Source organism: Phragmites australis, chromosome 22 (assembly GCF_958298935.1).
Source record: "Phragmites australis chromosome 22, lpPhrAust1.1, whole genome shotgun sequence".
NCBI lineage: Eukaryota > Viridiplantae > Streptophyta > Magnoliopsida > Poales > Poaceae > Phragmites > Phragmites australis.
The window spans coordinates 12039317-12059806 of NC_084942.1; the positions used below are offsets into that span (position 1 = coordinate 12039317).

The window sequence follows — 20490 nt, forward strand, 5'->3', positions numbered from 1 at the left end:
AGTGTATGAATAAAGGCTAGAACTCCATTTGTTGCTGTGCTAAGGCCTCTTCTTGTGACATTAATTAGCTATTCAATTCGATAAAAACTAATGTGACAAGCAATTTAAAAGATGAGAGAAAACGAGAATATTCTTTAAATTAGCATTTAAACAATTCTAGATAGAAGACACCTCTCAGTGAGATAATTAATTACTTGAAGAAGACCTTAAGAAATAAGGTATAGACGCAACGTTAGTTTCTTAACCTCTACTTTTAGACATCACTAAAAAAAAGCATTCGGAGTGACGGGTCAGCGGTCGCGATGACTGTTCCGGCCAACCAACTAGAGGCGAGCCCGTCCCGCGAGCCGTCCCTTGGTCTTCCGGTTCTTCCCTTCTGTCTCGTGCTGCGGGACTTCCGAAGTGTCCAATTCTCCGCAGTCTCCAATTCCCCACAGTTGCTTGCCCGCTCCCGAATCCCGGAGGCCGTCGGTCGTCCCCTCGGCCTCCTCCCCCTCCGCCGCCAGCCGACGAGCCGCGCGCAACCGGAAATTCGCGCCTTCCTCTTCGTGGCGTGGTAAGCCCTAATCCCCTCCCCTCTCCTTGCTCCTCTCCGACCAAGCTCTGGCAGGCCCTCCGGTGCTGCTGCCGTCTTCTCCGCTAGACAACGCACTTGCCCCGGTGCCTTCTCGCCGCGCCGTGTAGTCCTCTGGCCCCGTGCCGTCTCGTCGAATCCGTCGTGACTGTCCTCTTCTCTAGCGACGCTTTGGTACGAGGGTATGCAATGCTCGATGCCGGACTCTTCCCCGCCGGCGTCCGCGCCCATTCGTTGCCGGACTCTTCCCCGCCGTCGCTGAGAAAAAAAGGTTTAAGGGCCGTCTCCCACCCTAGATCGGGCCTCAGGTGCGACTCCTTCGTTCGCCAAATCCTCCGTTGCTCCCTGGCCTCTCTCCCCCACTGCCTCCTATTCTGCCTCCCCGTCCTCCTCCGCTTCCCTTGCTCTTGGCTGCAGCTGCCGCAAACCTAGATCACTGCTGCAAACCTTCCTAGCAGCCGATGGCCTCTCCTGAAATTCTCCATCAAGGCCTCAATTCTGGGCCCTCCACCCTCTCTGCCTCAGATCAGTACCGCTTTAAAGAAAATTTTTACATGTCTGTTTTATTAGGCTTGCTACATTGCTCCTGCTCTTGAACAAGTTGGAAATTTGATTCCAGATGACATCCAAACAGAAAAAAAAACTGACACCAAAGTACTGTAGGTCTGGATTCAAATAAAAATTGAAACGGAATCCATTTTTTTAGTGCTGCTATAGTACAGACTGTTTGTACAACTCCTTTTACAACCAGGAGATTGAAGGGCTAAAATCAATTTTGCGGTGACTCACTTAATGGAACATAATATATGGGACCATATGTTAAAATCCTGTTATTTGTCTAGCAATGGTGATGTGTAAAACAAATGGGTCATAATATATAGGGCTAAAAGCAAGTACAATAATGCCAAGTTAGTGGGCTTACACCAGAATTTTGCCTGTGTGGAGGAGACAGGCGTGAGACAAGGAGGTTGGCAACTACTTAGTCACCTGGCTGTACGAACTTTCCAATGTGGCAATCCTTGAGCTGCGCCCCACCCACATGAACCTTTCCAACAACTCCCATCACCAAATCCGGGTGGTGCAGTACCCTTAAGCTCAACTGCGTAGTACCCTTGAGCTCAATGGCGTGGCCTCCATGGGTCCGACATACAACGTGGCAACCATGCATATCGGGCATGGGCCGCGCAGTTGGAACTTGACACCACGGCCTTAAAGCGGCAGGACAACCTCCTCGAGCTGCGTGACAATGTATGGAATGAGCTCGCGCTTCAGCAAGTTCTCGTTGGGGGTAAAGAGCCTAGGCGGCCACAAGCGTCGATTGGATCGACAAATCGGTGTGAAGTATAGAGTGACAATAGGAGGTGTAGCTTGTCCATTAAGAAAGTGGGCTCCACATTGCTATTGGAGGGTGTGTTTGAAGCCAAATTGTTATAGGCGTTGTTTGTTGTGACCAGAGATGGCTTCACATGACATGAGGTGACATTGACGAAATTGGAGACAACAACGGGCTGTATTATTGATCATGCTCTAAGTAACATATACCAAGGAACTTGGGGTTTCCTAAAACTTAGACCACAAAACCTGGGGTTATGTGAAATTTACTCTTTCTTTAAATTCTTTGGAGGCAAACAAGGCCTTGGGTATCTCTATTTCCATTGCATTTGTTTTGGCAATAAATTGGGGTTGACATAAACCTGGTTCATGATTGTCATCTGTCAGCTAATATCTTATTTTATTTCGTACTATTTTTGTTGTTGTAGCCCAGCTGGTGCAGATGAATCAGACTGAGGTCTCTGGTTTGTTGTGCGTTGGCATGCATGAAATGGACGGGGGTGAAGAATCATATGCAGCTGAATGCTCTAAAATGAATCAAGATAAATCCCATGAAACAACAAAATTTGATGTAGTAATGGCAACTTCGGCAATGTATACTGATCATGGCAATACCAATGCTACGTTAGATGAATATCACATGTCAAGAATTCAGCATTTGGAGGAAATCAGATTTGGCAGTACACAACACTTTGAGCTTCAGCCAGTTGTATATATCTCTTCATACAGTTGATTCCTGTTCTGTTTAGTGCATTTCTTTTTGTTAACTGTTTATTTTTTGGCTTCTATAAGAGAATGGTTGCTGATTCTGAGGAAGAAAGCTCGTCATCTAGCTCTGGCACTTCATCTACTACTAATTATGATATGCCTGGTAAGATGCTCAACTTTTTGTAATAGCTTCTGTTTGCACTGTGGGGCAATCCTGGGCAATCCTGTAATCATTGTTATGCAATTTTAGGTTACATGGAGCAAAATGTGCAGCATATCTATACTTCTTTGGATGCAATGGTATGTGTCCTTGTATTACATTGTAATTTGATTGTTGACACCTGAAATGTCAGTTTTTTTAAAGCAACTTCCAGCAGTGGGGCTAGAAATTGAAATGGTTTATCAGGAAATTTGGAATGCCATAGCAGTAGAATTTTTGTAAGTTCAGTTACGGATCTTGGCCTACTAACACAATTCTAGTGCCTTCTGCCGTAAGCTAGTTAATTTTTCTTGAGAAGACTAGTTGTTACTTGTAAATTGAGCTATGTGCTGTTGGAATCAACCTAGATGAACACACACGGACATGGTAGAGAACACACATGGGAATTTTTTTATGCTGCAACTATCACAGCATTTTCTGCTCTATTTCACTTATAAAAAAGCAAGTAAACAAGTCTTAAACCTGGCCTTAATGTGGCATTAATGGCCCTAATGGTCTTAATGAACTTAATGACCCTAATGGCCTTAACAAGGAATAAAAAACACCAATAATGGTGGCTGTAACATCAAGATTTATTCTGACATTATTCTCCTAAATCTTGCTGCACTGTATTGAGCTTGATGAATACTGATCTTAGAACGAAGTTCATGGAACCTGACGTGGCCGAGCGGCTTGGTGAAGATATTCGTGAGTTGCTCCCCTGTGCGGATGAACTCGATGTCGATCAGGTCTTGACGCGCACACTCTTGAACATAATGATAACACGTGTCGATGCGCTTGCTCCGGTCGTGATGCATTGGATCTTTTACCAAAGAGATTGTGGACTTGTTGTCCATCTTCAGGACCGGCGCGCTGGGCTCTGAGCTGAGCATGTCACTCAGAAGCAGCATCAGCCATTCGGCCTCGCAGGTCGACATGGCCACCACCTTCTGCTTGGACGACTGTCAAGTGATGGGGTTGCCGTTGAGGAAGACCATTCCGGAGATGCTCTTCCTATCATCGATGTCATCGGCCATGTCACTGTCGTTGTAGCCTAGCAAACACGGCAACACACTCTTCTTCTCGGCCGCGTAGAGGACACCCTATGTTCTTGTCCCTGCAACATAGAACAACGAGGTGCTCTTTGCATGGCGCCTCCATTAAGCGGCTGACGTAGCCTACTGAGTTGGCTAGGTCCAGCCGGGTGTGAACGTGATACCGGAGGCCCCCGACCAGACTCCGGTAGAGAATAGCATTGATTGACAGGGATAAGCTTGACTTGTTGAGCTTGAGGTGTATCTCCATTGGAGTTTGAAAGGAGTTGCAATCCACTAGTGCAACCTTCTCTAGAATCTTCAACATGTAGGTAGATTGCCCAAACTTGATGGTGTCCAGGCTTTGGTGCACCTCGATGCCGAGGTAGTACCTGAGCGCTTCCAAATCACTCATCCGGAATACGTTCTTCATCTCCCCGTTGAACTCGTGGATGCCGCTGATGTCGTCGCTTGTGATGATTAAGTCATCAATAAGACGCCCATGATCAGTCGACTTCTACCTTCACCACGCGTGTACACTCTTTGTTCGGAACTGTTGCGATGAAACCCCAGTGTGAGCAGAGTGGCGTCTAGCTTCACATTCTAGGCGCGCGGTGCTTGGCGGAGACCGTAGAGCACCTTGTGGAGACACAACACCTTGTTCTTGTGCTTGCTGTCGATGAAGCCGAGCTACTGCGCGCCGTACACCTCCTCCTGGAGATCACCATTCAAGAATGCCGACTTGACATCCATATGGTGAGCCTCCCAGGATTAGTGCGCAGCAATGGCAAGTAGGAACCGCACCGTCTCTAGTCGGGTAACAGGGGCGGAAACCTCATCGAAGTCCACCCCCTGTCGTTGGATATAGCCCTTGGCGACGATGCGTGCCTTGTGCTTCATGATGTCTCCATGCTCTTCGTGCTTCACTTTGTGCACCCACTTCATGCTGATCGCGCTGTAACCTGTAGGGAGATCGACAAGGTTCCAAGTCTTGTTAGTAATGGAGTCCATCTCCTGCATTGCCTTCCACCAGTTGCAGCTCTGCTCTGCTTCAGCGAAGGTGCTTGGTTCCTCGGCGCTCACCATGTGAAGCTCGTTGAGCTCCAGTTGGCACGGTGCGTACCCTCGTGGCGTGGCCGGACCAAGGATGTTGTCGATGATGCGGTACCACTGGGGATTGTATTCTTTAGCAGTCGCGTCAAGACCAGAGTCGTGCATGGGTGGCGTGACGTGCTTGATCGCCACCGTAGTTCGATCCGCTGCAGTTGCAGGTGTCGACGGCGGAGGTGTTCAATCATGGTTTAGGGAGCTAATACGCGTGTCGTGCACTGACTCCTTGGTGACCATGTACTCCATCGTGAAGGGGTCATTGTTGTTCACCTCATGCTCCTTTGAGTTCCATTTCCACTTCGCTAATTTGTCGAACATGACGTCGTGCGTCACGTGTACGCGCTTGCTGATGAGGTCGCACACCCGATATGCCTGGACCCACTCTCGTAGTCGATGAAGATCATCGGAGTGATGCGGTTGTCGAGCTTCTTTAGGTGAGGCTTCAAATCCTTGACATGCGTGACGCAGTCGAAGGTGCAGAGGAAGTGCACTGCCGGCCGCTTGCCATGCCATGCCTCGTATGGCACCTTCCCGTCAACGCTCTGAGTTGGCGAACGGTTGAGGATGAAGACAACGGCGGAGATGGCCTCACCCCAGAACGTTCCGGGGAGGCCCTTTGCCTTCAACATGCTTCAGGCCATGGCAACCACTATTTGATTGCAACGCTCAATGACTCCATTTTATTGCGGAGAATAGGGAGCCGTGAGCTTCCATGGCACGTCGCGCTCGACGTAGTATTCGCCGAATTCCACCGAAGTGAACTCGTCGTGGCGGTCTGTGCAGAGGACCTTCAACCTGTGCTCTGTCTCCACCTCCACCGTCACTTGGAATCGCTTGATCGCCCTCGATGCTTGGTCTTTGCTCGCGAGAAGACTCAGTCACATATAACGCTCATGTTGTCCACGAGCAGGAGGAAATAATGGTTCTTGCTCGGCATCGTGGGTCTGATGGGCCCTCACAGGTTGCCATGCGTAAGGTCAAGGACATGCTCTGCGCTGTACTTTGCCAGCTTGGGGAAGAATGCTCAACTCTGCTTCCCGGCGAGGCAATCGTCGCAGACTTGATCAATGTGATTCGCGGCAGCCCTCGCACCATGGCATGCTTGGAGAGCTTGTGTATGGATTGCAAGCTGAGGTGCCCATACCTCGCGTGCCAGCGCCATGCCTTCTTTTTGAGCCCCTTGCTGACAGCACCCCAGTCGCGCGATGTCGAGGATGAGCACCTCACCCTTGCCAGCAGCCATCGACCCGGGTCCCAGATCCGCAGGATGTTGCCGTCGACCAGCACTTGGCAATCGTTCTTGTCAAGCTGACCGATGCTTATGATGTTGGTGGTTAACCGAGGACTGAAGTACACCCCGTGAGCGTGCGGTGCTTGCTGGTCTTGAAGGTGAACAGGATCGTGCTGCGCCCCTCGATGTCGACGAGGGAGCCATCGTCGAACTTGACGGTGCCTGGATTCCGGAGTCAATCACGGAAGGCGGCGCACGACCTAGTCATGTGGTTCGTGGCGCCGATGTCAAGGTACCACAATCAATCGTCGCGGTCCTCCTCTTGATCTAGCTCTGCAAATACCTTTACATCGACTAGTCAGAGAGGGCTGCATTGTGGTGGAGGGGGTGCTGGCACGGCGGGTTACAGCGGAGTGGATGGCAGGCGGTGCGACACAAGCCCTGGCCATCAAAAGCGTGGGTTCATCGTCGTCGCCCTGCGTCATGTGGGCATCGGCCTGCTTCGGCTTGCTGTGGTAATCCTTAGCCCAATGGCAGAATTTGCCGCAGTTTCGACATTGGTCCCAGCCACCTCTTGGGCCAGACGTGTTGCCGTTGCCGTCACGCAGCCCGTTGCCGTGACCACGCCCACAGTTCTTGCCATGATGACGATGGGAGGCACTGCTATTGGACCCTCCCTCACTATCGCGCTTCTTCATGCGAGCTAGCCACTCCACAGTGAGGAGTAGCTTATGCCTGCCATTGCCACCTGAAGCGCTAAGCTTGTACCTCTGCTCCACAGCGTGCAAGCGACTGATCACGTCCTCGATCGAGAGCGTGTTTAGATCAAGGGGGGTCTCGATGGAGATGGCGACCTGCTGGAGATGTTCCGGGATGACTTGCAGAAATCTTTGCACCACCTTAACATCAGTGACTTCATCCCTCGGTACTTGGAGGTTGTTGGCAAGGCCCGTGATCCTCATGGAGAAGTTGTCGATGGACTCACCATCTTTGAACTCGATCTCGCTGCTTCTGTGCGTTCGCTTCTCTAACACGCTCATCGTCTTGATCGCTTCCTAAGCGTCCTTGGCGGTGTCCTTGACGGCGAGAGTTGACAACATCTCTAGCAGCACGGTGCAGAGAATGATAGACAACGCTAGCCTGTCGTTGTGGTAGTTGTTAGATATATATGTTGCTATTCCTAACAGTAGTTGCCGCCAGGCTCGATCGCCTCCCAAAGACCCTATGCTTGCAGGTTGACACACATCACAAGCGCCCAATTAGTGTAGTTCGTTCAGGTGAGCATGGGGTACACCACCGAGCCCGATGCCTCCTTGACTATGCGTTTCGTGACCACTTTGCGGCTACCGTCGTCACGGTGCCGCGGTCGGTGCAGAGGAGGTGTCGGTGAGCAATGGCGCCCTTAGTGCGGAGGAGTCCTTGGCTGCGCCATCCTAGGAGCCCACGATGACATAGCAACGCTTGGATTGACAACACATGTTTTGATGCCAAATGTTGGAATCAACCTAGATAGACACGCGGACACAGTAGAGAACACACTTGGGATTTTTGTATGCTGCAACTATCACAGCATCTTCTGCCCTATTTCACTTATAAAACAGCAGGTAAACAAGTCTTAAACTTGGCCTTAATGGCCCTAATGGCCTTAACAAGGAATAAAACACCAATAATGGTGGCTGTTACAGCAAGATTTATACTGACATTGATGCTGCTGTCTCTGTAATTGTTATGCACTGAGTTATGTAACATGCAAATTCTTTTAGAAAATATGTTTAAGGTTGGCCTAAGAGCCTGTTTGTTTTAGTTTGGGATTTTGAAAAACTGATTTTAAAATCTAAAGCTAAAACAAAGAAGTAGATGGTACAATCTACTTTTCAAAATCTAGCCCTCTTTTTTACCACAATCTAAAAGCTGCCTCCCACCAGCTTTTTACAGATTGTGACTAAAAGAAAAAGAGAAGTGCCCACACAAGCCTACGGTAATTACCCACCAATGCCATTACTATTCCCGAACTGTCATTTTTTTTCCTCCCTGTTCTTCTATTCTATTCGTCTCCAACCAACCGCCGCCCCCTCCCAGGCGTCTTTGCGCTCCCGCCCCCCTCCCAAGCTAGCGGCCGAAGCACCTAGCCTAGGATGATAGCACGTCGCATGCCCAGTCTGCTGGTGCCCCTGCGGCGCCTTCTTCCTCTCGAGAGTCGGTGGTGTCGGTCCTATGGCCCATAGGGGTCCTGAGTAAGTTCAGCGGCCGTAGTTGGCGCTCAAGACCTGGCGGTGTATCCGCCGGCCACTGCTCATCCCCCACAACACGCCGCTCCTATGTTGTTTCCGATCAAATGGAGCAAGCCACCAATGGCTCACTGCCAGCACCTCAGCCGCTTCCTCTCATCTATCGCTGCCAAAGCAGAATCGCCGATCCCCGCGCGGCGCCTCCCTCGGTCGCTTGGCATGTCCGCACATAGTGCCCGTATCCGAGAGCTCGCGTGCCTCAGCCGCGTGCGCGAGGCCAGGGAGGTGTTCGATGCGATGCCCTTCTGCGACATCATCGCCTGGAACTCCATGATCTTCGCTTACTGCAACAACAGGATGCCTGATGCCGTGAGGTCGCTCGCCGTCGTAATATCCGGCAGGAACCTACGTACAGGCAGCATCTTGCTATCGGGTTACGCCCATCACGGGCATGTGCGTGACGCTGGCAGAGTGTTCGATGAAATGCCCCCTCGGAACGTCGTGGCGTGGAATGCCATGGTCAATTGCTATGTCAAGAACAGGGACATCACCCTTGCACGCAGGTTTTTTGACGCAATCCTGAGTAGGGATGTCATGTCGTGGAACTGGGTATTGCCATAGCTGACAGATGGTGGGTGCAAGGACTCTGTTTGGACAAATGCCAGAGCACAACTTGGTTTCCTGGACACTGATGATTTCTGGGTATGTTTTGATTGAGCAGCATGGTAAGGCTTGGCACATGTTTTGCATGATGCACCGTGAAGGAATGTCACCAGACCAACCAAACCTTGTATCTGTGCTCAGTTGTAAGTCGTCTTGAGAGTATTGACATTCTAGAGTCTCCGTGTTCTTGCTCTTAAGACAAGCTTTGAGAGGGATGTGGTCATTGTCTCAATTATCGTATAATTAGGATCAAATATGAAAAACAAGGAAAGAAAAGGTTAAATAGACATAAATATGCACTCAGAAAAACTAGGGGTATTATGGACATTACGCAACCAAAGCAAACATCCAACCTACTCCAGAATCCAGGATGCCAAACAACCTTCAGCATTTTACAATCCAGCCTTTTAAAATCTACACTCTAGAAGCTGCTTTTCGGAATCCCAAGCTAAAACAAACAGGCCCTAAATCCTTTTCTTAGATTATAGTATCTAGCCCATAGTAGAATTTTGTTGTTTTTCCTTCAAAATCATTCCAAATTATTCATATGTTTCATTTGAATTATTGTTGAGCTTGCTGTGATCAGATGCTTAGTATATTTTTTATGCTTCAGTTCAATCTTTTCCACCTTTGTTTTCTACATTGGGCTGATATGTTGCTTAAAACTGGAGAAATTTATCATTTCTTATTAATTTGCCTTTTGTAGGTTGACAAAGATGGACCAGTTATGCTTAGTCCTGACTTTATAATGTGCGATGGAACTTCACATCTTGAGCCTCACTTTACTTTCTCATCAGATGGGATCGAGATTGAATATTTTGATTTGGATTCCTGTGAGATGATAGCTCTACATTGGAAAATATCTAATATCATTTCCATCATTTGTAAATGGGCTCAGAGTGTAAGCAGTTCAATTTATTTTATTGTTACCTTCTCTCTTAATTTTTCATGTTTTTCACAATGTTAATATCAATTTATCATCCTAATCAGGTTGGATCTGCCTTTGTAACTTTCCTTGCTGGATCTGAAGCAGAAATTGGAAATTCAGGTATAATATATAGTCAAGATATTTGATTCTTTTGCTTTCCCGGGTGCTCCAATGGTAAATAACATATATTGTTCATTATGATGCATATGAGGTAGGAGATATGGCTGTGTTGGTTTTTTTTTGGTGTGGTTTGAGACTGCAAATTTTGCATGTATTTTGTATCTTGTTTTGTAAATGGAATCAGTACTAACCAATGAAGGTTCTATTGTGTAAATGGTTTTAGTTTGGCTTGTTTACTTGATCTGCTTTCATTTTTTATGTAAGTGTAACAATTTCCAGACATCATCATAATTAAATACTAAATTCTGTACTTTTATAGAAAATGTATGTCAAGTCATATTCTCCGTGATCCCATATTAGTATGATTTTGAAAAATAGAACAATAGTTTGAGTGCACAAAAATCTTGATTGTGTGGTGTAATAGTTATATATGTATTGTGCTTATGAGCTGGTCAAGGGTTATTTAGTTCCTTTGCCTTTTTTTTTTCAGTGTATGTTATTTTCCCCTATATTTGGTTTAGGTTCATGTAAACTGAACTAATACTGGGTACCAAAGTAACCTAAACTTCCAAATTCATTGGGCTAGATTTGTTTTAGTTTGCACACCTGAAATATTACCAGGTAAGTATCAAGTACGAAGTATCATAAGTTTGAGGGTAATTTGCATCTTTGCCAGTGGTATTTTTCAGTTTTGCACATTTTCCATAAAAAAGCTAATGGCAAAATGCCATTAATGGCTTCTAATAGGCCATACCTGCCATTAGACACGATAGAGTGCTCACACTATTTGATCCAAGCCTTCTGACCTAGATAAAGACATAGATACCTCACCATGTCCTCTTCCCCACCATCCTCACCCACTCGATCTCCTCTCCGACACGGAGCTCGCCGTTGTTTGCACCCTCTAATCAAGCATACCTCCCTGCTCGTCTGCTCATATGCTGTCCTCCCATCCGTGCGTTGGATTGGCCGCCTCTGTCCTCTCCTCCCTATCGTGTGTCAGAATGGCAGCCCTGCAACTGCCCACACCACGTGCTCATTGCCGCGATGGTGGCCAGCCTCAGGAACTCCTTTAGCAATTCATCTACAGGCATCGGCCTCCTGATGGTTATGTTGGAGGAGCAGTTCACGGCATGGCATTGTGTCCAAGCAACTGTCGTCTATAGAGTTCATGTAGCGGCGCTGACAGAGGATGACATCCATTACGAGGTGCAAGATGGTGCTATCGCCTTCTTAGATCCATCCCGCCATCTCCTTGGATGGATCCCACTGCAAGGGTTCATGTGGATTTGGGGATTGGGCTGCCATCCTTGGTGGTTGAGGAGCAGCGCTTTGGGCTTTGGGGCTCCCACTACCCCATGTGTTCTCAAACTTCCCTTCCGTTGGTGCCTACATTAGCACTTATCTCAGCTTCTACCTTTTCTAATATTTAAAATGTAACGTAAGGTTATGCTAGTCACAGAATGAACAAACTTATGGGTATTGAAGCGGCAAATTTGCAGCTATACATTTTAACGGCAAATCTCAAATTGGAGGTCCAATGAGTGGCAAATATGTCATTTTGCTTAAGTTTGATGCTTGCTCATTTGCTCTTTCCATGTGAGCTTTGATTTCAGCATGGGATTTCTTTTAATGGAAGCATGCGATTTTGTTACGGACCAAACCTCTAGTGCCATTTCGTATGGGTTGTGTTGGGTTGCATTAGAAACCGGCAAACCGTCCCATGCCCTAAAGCCCACTTGAGTCACGATTGGATTGAACGCAAGGGTGTTGCGTCACCTCCCGACTTCGGCCCCAACCCTACCTTTGCTGTAGCAATGAACGAGCCTGACTCTGCTATGAACTATTTTCTTGCTTGCGTGAGCGTAGTGATTGGCGGCACAATTGATGTTGTCAGTGCTCATGCCCCCCTCGAGATCGAAATCCTGCTTGGTGCAGAGCACAACCCCGCCACTAGCTTGGTGCCCCTCATGATTCTGGAAGATACGTCGAGTCCCATCAGACCAAGCTAAGCATAGATATTTAATTTCATCCATTGGTCAATCTCCGGATTTGCAAGTTAAAGGCAATCAAACAAACACGCACATAAGCACAACAAGAGGGACCTGAGTCTTGAGGTATACAATGCCATCTTCAAACACCATGGCTGCCGCCATTGCCCTCTGCGATGATCTCGATCTCGTCTGCCACTACCACAGGTGATGGCTTCTGCGACCTCAAGCTGCTACAGGTGCCGGCTACGACCTTGTTGATCTCGAGCTTGTCAGTACTCAATCTTAGGAGTATGTCTGACGTTTGTTGCATGACCTTTGACTCGTTGAACTGACCCTTTACCGTTTCATTCCATACCTCCCAATGAATCGCACAAACCTTCAAAACCAAACCGCCTAACCCGTCATCATACGGGTTGGTTTGGGTTTGTACCTAAACCCATGTAAAACCGGCTTTGAACAGCCCTAATGTTAACTTGTGCATTAAAAAAAAGCTCTAGTTGATTAATAAACAACTTTTAGAAGTATAATAATATTGTTGAGATTCAGATACTCCTTGCTTCTAACCAACTAATTTGCCTGTCTTTTTTGTATTCAACAGGTCCTGTTAGAGTACAATTTTGTCTTGATGATCCACAATGGCCAAGAAAACAACAAAAGATTTGGCATCTTGCAGCAAGATATCAAGAAATATGGAAGGATGTTCCATCGTAAGCTTTGAGATAATGTTTTGCCTTATGTCTGTATTGCTTTTTAGTAATATATCAAATTTCTAACCACAGCATGTGCTAATAAACTCATATTAATGCATCGTTAGGTTATATAGATGCGGTTAGGATGTTTTCATTTTCACCTGCTACTGCAGCATGGCATGTATTGCAAGGCTAATGCTGACCATCAGGCCATGTTAATTGTGGTGTTAATATTTTAGTAAGAGAACAATCAATGGTCATACCAACTCACTGGGGACATTTTAGAATAAATTTGGTTCGGATTCAGGTATTGCTCAGATATTATAAATGATTACCACCAGATATGATGAAGTATGAGACTTGTGTAGTACTGATGGTTGTGCGGTGTCTATCAGTATTCACTGTTAATTTATAAGTCTTCTTACATAGTAGAAAGTAAAACAATTAATTAAGTTGTGTTCTTTTATTCAATGCATTGCCAGATAAGCCATGCTGTAGAGTGCAAACTCTAGTAAGTTGGATGATTTGAGTTTTGGTTTTGTTATGGATATGCTAGTTTATTGAACCTCGATTTGGATATGGATATCAAGTCTCAAGCATGCTTTTTAAGGTGTCGCCTAGGTGTCCAGGCAAGATGCAGTGGCAAGGCGTCGCCTCCGCCTTATGTGCATGCCTTGATTTCACTAGTGCTCTCTGTCGCCCATCCTTCTCCAATCGATTCCACCGTCGCCCACACCTCTCCGGCTCAATTTTGGCCTCACCCGCCCCTCTCTGTCCTGATTCCAGCGCCATCCACCCCTCTCCAACTGCCATATCCTCGCCCAGATCGTGGGGTGGATGCTTGGGAGAAAGAGATGGATGATGGGGCATCGACGAGGTACAGTCGGGCAGCAAGAGCTTGGACCTTGGAGGCTGAGGAAGTGGGAGGGGCAGGACAGGAGGGAGAAGAGGAAGAGAGATGGCGGCAGCTGGGGAGGGGAAGTGGGAGGCGGAAGGGGTGCAATTAGGTTTACTTGCCTGTTGGGGTGGGTTGGGGATGAATTGGGCTGACTTGGTTGAGTGGGTTGTGCCTTAAGCTAGCCCATCTATCTTCTTTTCCCCCTTTCATTTCTATTTTTCCTCTAGAAAATACACTCTGCTGCATGTGTGGCTCTGTGTATGGCGTCGCCTTGCCTCGCCTTGAGCGTCTACGCGATTGGAAGGGGGTGGGTCGCCACGTCTCGCCTTACCGCCTTAAGAACAATGGTCTCAAGCATGGGTGTAGACTATGGCAGGGTAATTTTATTTTAATCGGTGATTCAGCAACTGGATAATTTTGATTTATACTTGTTTGCCCTCTTAATGTGAAGTTTGCTCCTTGCTAAAGAATGATATCAACATTTAGCTATATTCTTGCCATTACTTTTTTAACAACTGTATTGAGTAATTGCATGCATTTGTCAGAGATGATATTGCGTCTGATAATTGGAGCATCGAACCCAGTTGTTTTTTCCCTAGGCAATACTTTTTGAGGTGAGTATATTACACTTGCGCTATTTATCCTCAGTTGTTCCTTGTTGTTTTTCTCCCCCTTTTTTTCTGAGAAGTCTGAATATCTAGAAACATCAACGTCACACTACATTCAGGTCAATGGTCATATGAACAATGTTTATGCTATGATAGAATTCCCAGCATTTTATGTCTATTTTACTTAGTAGGTTCACTTCCTGACAACTAATTTTCTTTATTATGTATGAACTTTATTGGAGACCATACTTCCTGTAAAGGAAATGTGTGTAGTTTTTGCCTTTGGTACTATTAAACCTGAAGCATCTGCATATTCACAGGCTACAGTTATTTTTTCCTATGGCGATTTACACTGTTTATGTTAAAACATGTTCTGTTATTCGTTTTTATTGGTTCAGCACTGAGGACTTTGAAGATGTTATTTATCCTAAAGGAGATCCTGATGCCGTTTCAATTAGCAAAAGAGATGCTGAGCTGCTTCTTCCTGAAACCTTTGTCAATGACACCATAATTGACTTTTATGTCAAGTAGGTTGAACCTTTTCTATCCCCAGCATCCTTTTTTCATATAGGATTAGTTGTTAATGATGATACCCTGTTACATTTTTGTGCTGTTACAACTACTATTGTGATTTTTGTACATCTGCCTGGTGTTGCCAAATACATATAATTTTGTTGCCTAAAGTTGACTGTGATGGGAGTTGCATTTTGATGTTGAAGGTCGCTACTTACTATGCAGCTGGTTTCTGCATAATAGTCTGGTACTGGAAAATAGGAAGTTTGAATGTTTCAAGTTTGTTTTTGTGCTTTAGTTTAATTTAAATAGTGGACCTGCTTTAGATTCATAAGACTAATTATATTCTTGAGCAACTAAGTATTCGATTTTTCTCTTAATTTGTTGAGATGTATAAAGAATTAAAAATGATGCAAGTATCTAGAATTTGAATGCATTAAACTAGTTTCTACTACTTTGTGTTGCATGTTTGGAAATTCTCAGTTTCTTATGATCTTACAAGCTGATTCATACCTTTTTGAGAGGAACTTGTGCAGGGCATTTGAGCCTGTGGCCAGTTCCATTTTTTTCCCGGAACCTTGAAACTGCCTTGCAATTGCCACAATTTAGTTGATGGTACTCAAATATAGCATTTTGTTCAAGTGTTTTGATATTCCCTTATATTTTGTGACCTGTGAGCAGCAGTGAAATATTAATGCGTATAATACTAGATGAAACAAGCATCATCACTTGTATGTGCTTTTGTTCTTTTATTTTCTGACATTTTCTTCTGTTTCCTTATATCTTTCACAATCCCGGTAACTACTAATAGAAAATACAAATACTGGATCAGCTGTGCATTAAACTAATGCTTAGTTTCTTTTTTGTAGATACTTGAGCACAAGAACTGAACCTACTGAGAAGCGCAGGTACCACTTCTTTAACAGTTTCTTTTTTCGCAAGCTGGCAGATCTTGACAAAGATCAAGGGAGAGCTCCAGAAGGTAGAGCAGCTTTCTTACGTGTCCGCAAGTGGACCCGCAAAATTAACGTATTTGAGAAGGATTTTCTGTTTATTCCAGTGAACTTCAAGTAAGAAACTTCAAACTTAAGACAATGAAAATTTGTTTTTGTGTGATAATCTTTGTACACTACGAATTACATATCTGCATTGCAGCTTGCATTGGAGTCTAATTGTTATATGTTATCCTGGAGAAGTGGCGACATTCAAAGGCATGAATATAAATTGAAATAGGTACTTCTGTTTTTTTTTTTGGTAGTTCTTTTATTTACTTGTTTTGCTTCAGATGGTGATACGGAGGTCTCTGATAAAGTCCCATGTATACTACACATGGATTCACTTAAGGGAAGTCATAATGGACTGAAAGACATCATTCAAAGGTAAGTCTTTCTGGACGAATGATATCTTCGCTACTTTTGTGCAGCTTTATGAGTAGTTGTTATGTTTTCTGTTGGGTTATGATTTGATTATAGTAAATAGCTGGTATTTGCCACATTAAAATGATTAGATTTCTCATCAAAAGTACTATCATATAATTATTTCATTTCGAAGATGGAATATCCTGAAAGGGACTAGACTCTGGTTATATTGATAGAAATAGTGAATGCATCCCCCTTTAAAAAGGGGCCCTCCTATAAACAAAAATACAAAGAGGGGAAAGAAAGGCATCTAGCCTAAACTGTGGTTGGTTGGAAGAAAAACATATAGGACCTGATGCCCAAACAGAAAGGACAAATGTATGGTGAGATAAGGGGCACGGGGGTGGGAATTCCTGTTAATTATTTCAGAGTAAATTTTACAAAACTACAATTAGATTGGAAAAACTACCACAAAACTACACTTGAAAGGATCAATTTTGCAAAACTACACATTTATTATCTCCCCATATTGCAAAACTACACTTTTAATAATCAGTGCCACAGAGCATTTTGTATAGCAAAGCTACACTTTTATTTGCATTTTGTATCACACTTGGTTTTATTGCCACTTTGTATCGCAAAAAGTACACTTTAGGAAGTGTAGTTTTGTGAAATGGAGTGACAATATAAGTGTAGTTTTGCAATACAGATTCTTAAAAATATGTAGATTCATGATACTTTAGTGACAATAGACGTGTAGTTTTGTGAATCGGATTAACAAAAGTGTAGTACTATGATATGCAATGACAATAAAAGTGTAGTTCTGTGAAATTGATTTTTAAAAGTGTAGTTTTGTGATAGTTTTCACATTCGTAGTGTAGTTTTGTGAAATTTACTCATTATTTTAAGTTTTATGAAATTTACTCATTATTTTAAATTTGATTCCACCTTTTTATAACATATGACTGCAAAAGATAGTGATCAAAGGTGTATAATGCTCACTATGTGGGTTTCTGCAATGAAATCTATTTTGAACAGGTGATAACTCTTAATGATGGTTCATTGACCTTTTTGCTCTCCATAATTCCTGTTTGTCTTACCAATTTGCACTCATACTTTGTGGTCAATATTTGATGGATCATGTGTGAAGTTTGATTCTTTCTTGCGCAGTTATTTATGGGAAGAGTGGAAGGAAAGGAACCCTGAATCAGCATCAGATAATTCAGACAAATTCTTGAACTTGAGATTTGTCTCCCTTGAGGTTTGGGCATAAAAACTATTCTTTTGTGAAATTCGTCTAAAGTGCTTTTAATGGTTGGTGATCATAATACCAGTTCTGATCCATTTGATTTTGGAGTGCAAAAAATCCATTTTAGAACCCTGAACTGTTGAGTTTGTCTATCCCCCCCCCCCCCCCCCCAAAAAAAATCAACTGAAACTGTTTGCTTGAGGACCCTGAACTGTCAATCCCAACCCTTAAATCGTAGTTCATTTTCTTGCTGGATCTCTTGCAACTTGTTTGCAACCAAATCCGCTATCAAATTTTGGGCACAAATCATGCTAAATGTTGGCATAATAAAACACCTGCTAAATATCTGATTAGCAGCTAGATTAAGCTAATAGGTTTAACACCAGCCAGTTGATTGTTTGACTGGATTCCTGTGAGCATCATATATTCACTGATGGCTTATCCTTCCCCAAACAAATGTAAGTTTGGACCTGTTTGGTTGTGCAGTTGTGCTTATGTGTAGAAAGTGTCGAGTCTATTTGGTTGAGCCTACAAACCTGTGATATGCCACTCATTTTCTTTTGTGGAGAAAATCTTTGCCATAATTTAACACAATCATGACGTTTTGCATGTGTGCTAGCCACATCTAGCCTTTGAATTGCTTGGATGTAATAATTTTGGATTGTAATCTTGTTTCTATTTGTGGTCCAGCTCCCTCAGCAGGATAATTCATTTGATTGCGGCTTGTTCTTGCTCCATTATGTGGAACTCTTTTTGATGGATGCTCCCAGTATCTTCAACCCATTCAAGATCGATGTATTTAATAACTTTGTGAGTTCTAAAATCTTTATTTATTTTCTTAGTTGTTTAATGACATCCTGTTGTTTTTCTGCCATTCCCAGTGTAAAGATGTATTGGTGGTCTTGAATGTCATCAGAACCTTGTGAATTATTCTTTGTTACTGTAGTGTTTGTCCACTTTTGGGTGCTAACTAAAATTTGATAGTGGGTTCCATGCAGTGAATGGGCGTTTTACTTAATCTTTAATGGATTGACTATTATAAGTAATTTTATTCAGCTATATTTCAGACGTGCCTTCATATGTTTGAACTCTTCTGGTAGATTTATCGATTAAGTTAGAAAAGTGTAGTTGGCGAATTGTAAAAGCAACACGCCTACACCTCTTTAAATCGGCTGGTCCTAAAAATCTTAACTAATAGATCCAATCTGTAACTGTTATGTTTGGCTTGAATAGATAACATAAGAGACTTCATATTAGTTAGGATCGTAATCAGGTTTGTTAGTTTGTATCTGATTCAGATTGTTAGTTGGTTTAAATTAGTCAGTTTGGATTAGGATTGACCGGCTATAGATAGCACGGCATTAGCAGCACTTTCCCTTAAGCAATCAATAAAAAAGTCTCCTCCCGTTATCTCTCTCTCTCTATCCCGGTCGCCTCGACCAAGCTGCTGCCACGGCGCCTAGACGACGGGGTTACAGGCCCCGATCATTGGTGGTGCACCCCTACAACCTATGCCACCCAGGTTCTACCAATTTGGCATCATAGATGCCAGGTTCCAACGATGGGGAAGGTGCTAGCCAGGAGGCGAACATGCAAGCCATGAAGGCCATGGCCAAGATGGTGGCCTACATGCAGAAGCAGCTCGGCGAGGTGGCATAGTAGATGGCTGTCATGTCTTCACGCATCACGACGGTGGAAAAGCGCTCGATGGATTTTGCAAACTAGGTGCCCGTGTTGCACGGCGGCACGCAATCTAGTGCGGCTGCTTCCTCGCCGGCGACGACTGTCCAGCTTAGCGAGGTAGCATAGCAGATGGCCGCCATGTCTTCGCGTATCACTGCAGTGGAAAAACGCTCGATGGATTTTGGAAACCAGATGCTTGCGTTTCACGGCAGCACACCATCTAGTGCGGATGCTTCCTTGCTGGCGACGACTGTCCAAGTGATCCCAGCAGGCACTGGACCGCCATACGTTCCACCCCGATTTCAACCACAACTCCCACAAAATACCGACATCCACCACATCAAATTTTCGCATTCACTATCAACCATCCCCTCCACCTTTCCGCCCATGCAATTCCCATCGGTGCCACAGTTCAATAGCGCCATGGAACAATTTCCCTACCAACCGACATCTATTGGTGGCCACATCGGCGTGCCACTATTTCACAAACTTGAGTTCCCGACCTTCGATGACAAGGAAAACCCACTCGGTTGGTCAACCGTTGCGAGCACTTCTTTCGTGGCCAGCGAACAAAAGCAGAGGTGATAAGGTGTGGTTAGTGTCCTATCACCTCACCGGCATCGCCCAACATTGGTACTACATGCTGGAACAGGACACTGGCGCACCATCCTGGGAACGCTTCAAGGACCTATGCCACCTTCGCTTTGGACCACTACTGCGGAGCAACCCCCTAGGTGAATTGGTGTGTCTTCCCTTTCCAACCACCGTCTAGGATTATTAGGAGAAATTCCTAGTGTTTCTTTGTCGCGCAGATCCTCTTTCTAGCACAGCAAGTACAACTGTTCATTGCAGGGTTACCAGATCGCGTTCGCATCAACATTGAGCTCACGAGCGTATGAGCGCCGCATCCAAGCTACAGATGGCTCAGCTACGACTCGACTGTTAACTTTGTATAGATGGACAAACGATGGATCGATTACATTGAGGCCCAATGGGCACTATATATAGAGGTACAAGAAGAAACCCTAGGATTAGGAGATGACTTTAATACCTTTGTTGGATTTGATCTTGCGAGAGGTGGGTCGTATGACACAGGAGTTTTCTTGGTACCAGTAGCTTTTGATGTTTATTCAAACACCCAAAAGCTTATAGCTGTTAACAACCTCTATTGGATTGAAACTCATCTAAAGGTGTGTTACAAGGGGGAAGGGGGGTCAGCCCAATATATAGGCAAAAAAACTGACCTACTGTTCAAAGATGTAGCCACCTTACTGTTGTAGAAAGATTAAACTAACTACACACAACGATTTATTCTAACATTACTCGCCCTAAGCCTTTTGTGTTTGCTTAAGCTTAATTTGGACCATTCCA

At 44.8% G+C, this 20490-nt stretch overlaps 1 protein-coding gene across 2 annotated transcripts in view; it reads left to right on the forward strand.

Moving 5' to 3' along the window:
• The first annotated feature begins 325 nt into the window (after positions 1–325).
• Positions 326–20490, forward strand: part of LOC133905424 (probable ubiquitin-like-specific protease 2B) — a 40411-nt gene continuing 20246 nt past the window's right edge. The window contains exons 1-14 of one of the 2 annotated variants that reach the window (XM_062347189.1): positions 326–556; positions 2335–2615; positions 2699–2777; positions 2865–2914; positions 9786–9980; positions 10070–10127; positions 12720–12828; positions 14254–14322; positions 14715–14843; positions 15699–15899; positions 15985–16040; positions 16115–16208; positions 17358–17448; positions 18127–18246. In XM_062347189.1, coding sequence (XP_062203173.1) covers positions 2349–2615; positions 2699–2777; positions 2865–2914; positions 9786–9980; positions 10070–10127; positions 12720–12828; positions 14254–14322; positions 14715–14843; positions 15699–15899; positions 15985–16040; positions 16115–16208; positions 17358–17448; positions 18127–18246 — 1518 coding nt within the window. In that variant the 5' untranslated portion in view covers positions 326–556; positions 2335–2348. The remainder of the gene's footprint in view (positions 557–2334; positions 2616–2698; positions 2778–2864; positions 2915–9785; positions 9981–10069; positions 10128–12719; positions 12829–14253; positions 14323–14714; positions 14844–15698; positions 15900–15984; positions 16041–16114; positions 16209–17357; positions 17449–18126; positions 18247–20490) is intronic. The other variant, XM_062347190.1, reaches the window with a different exon arrangement.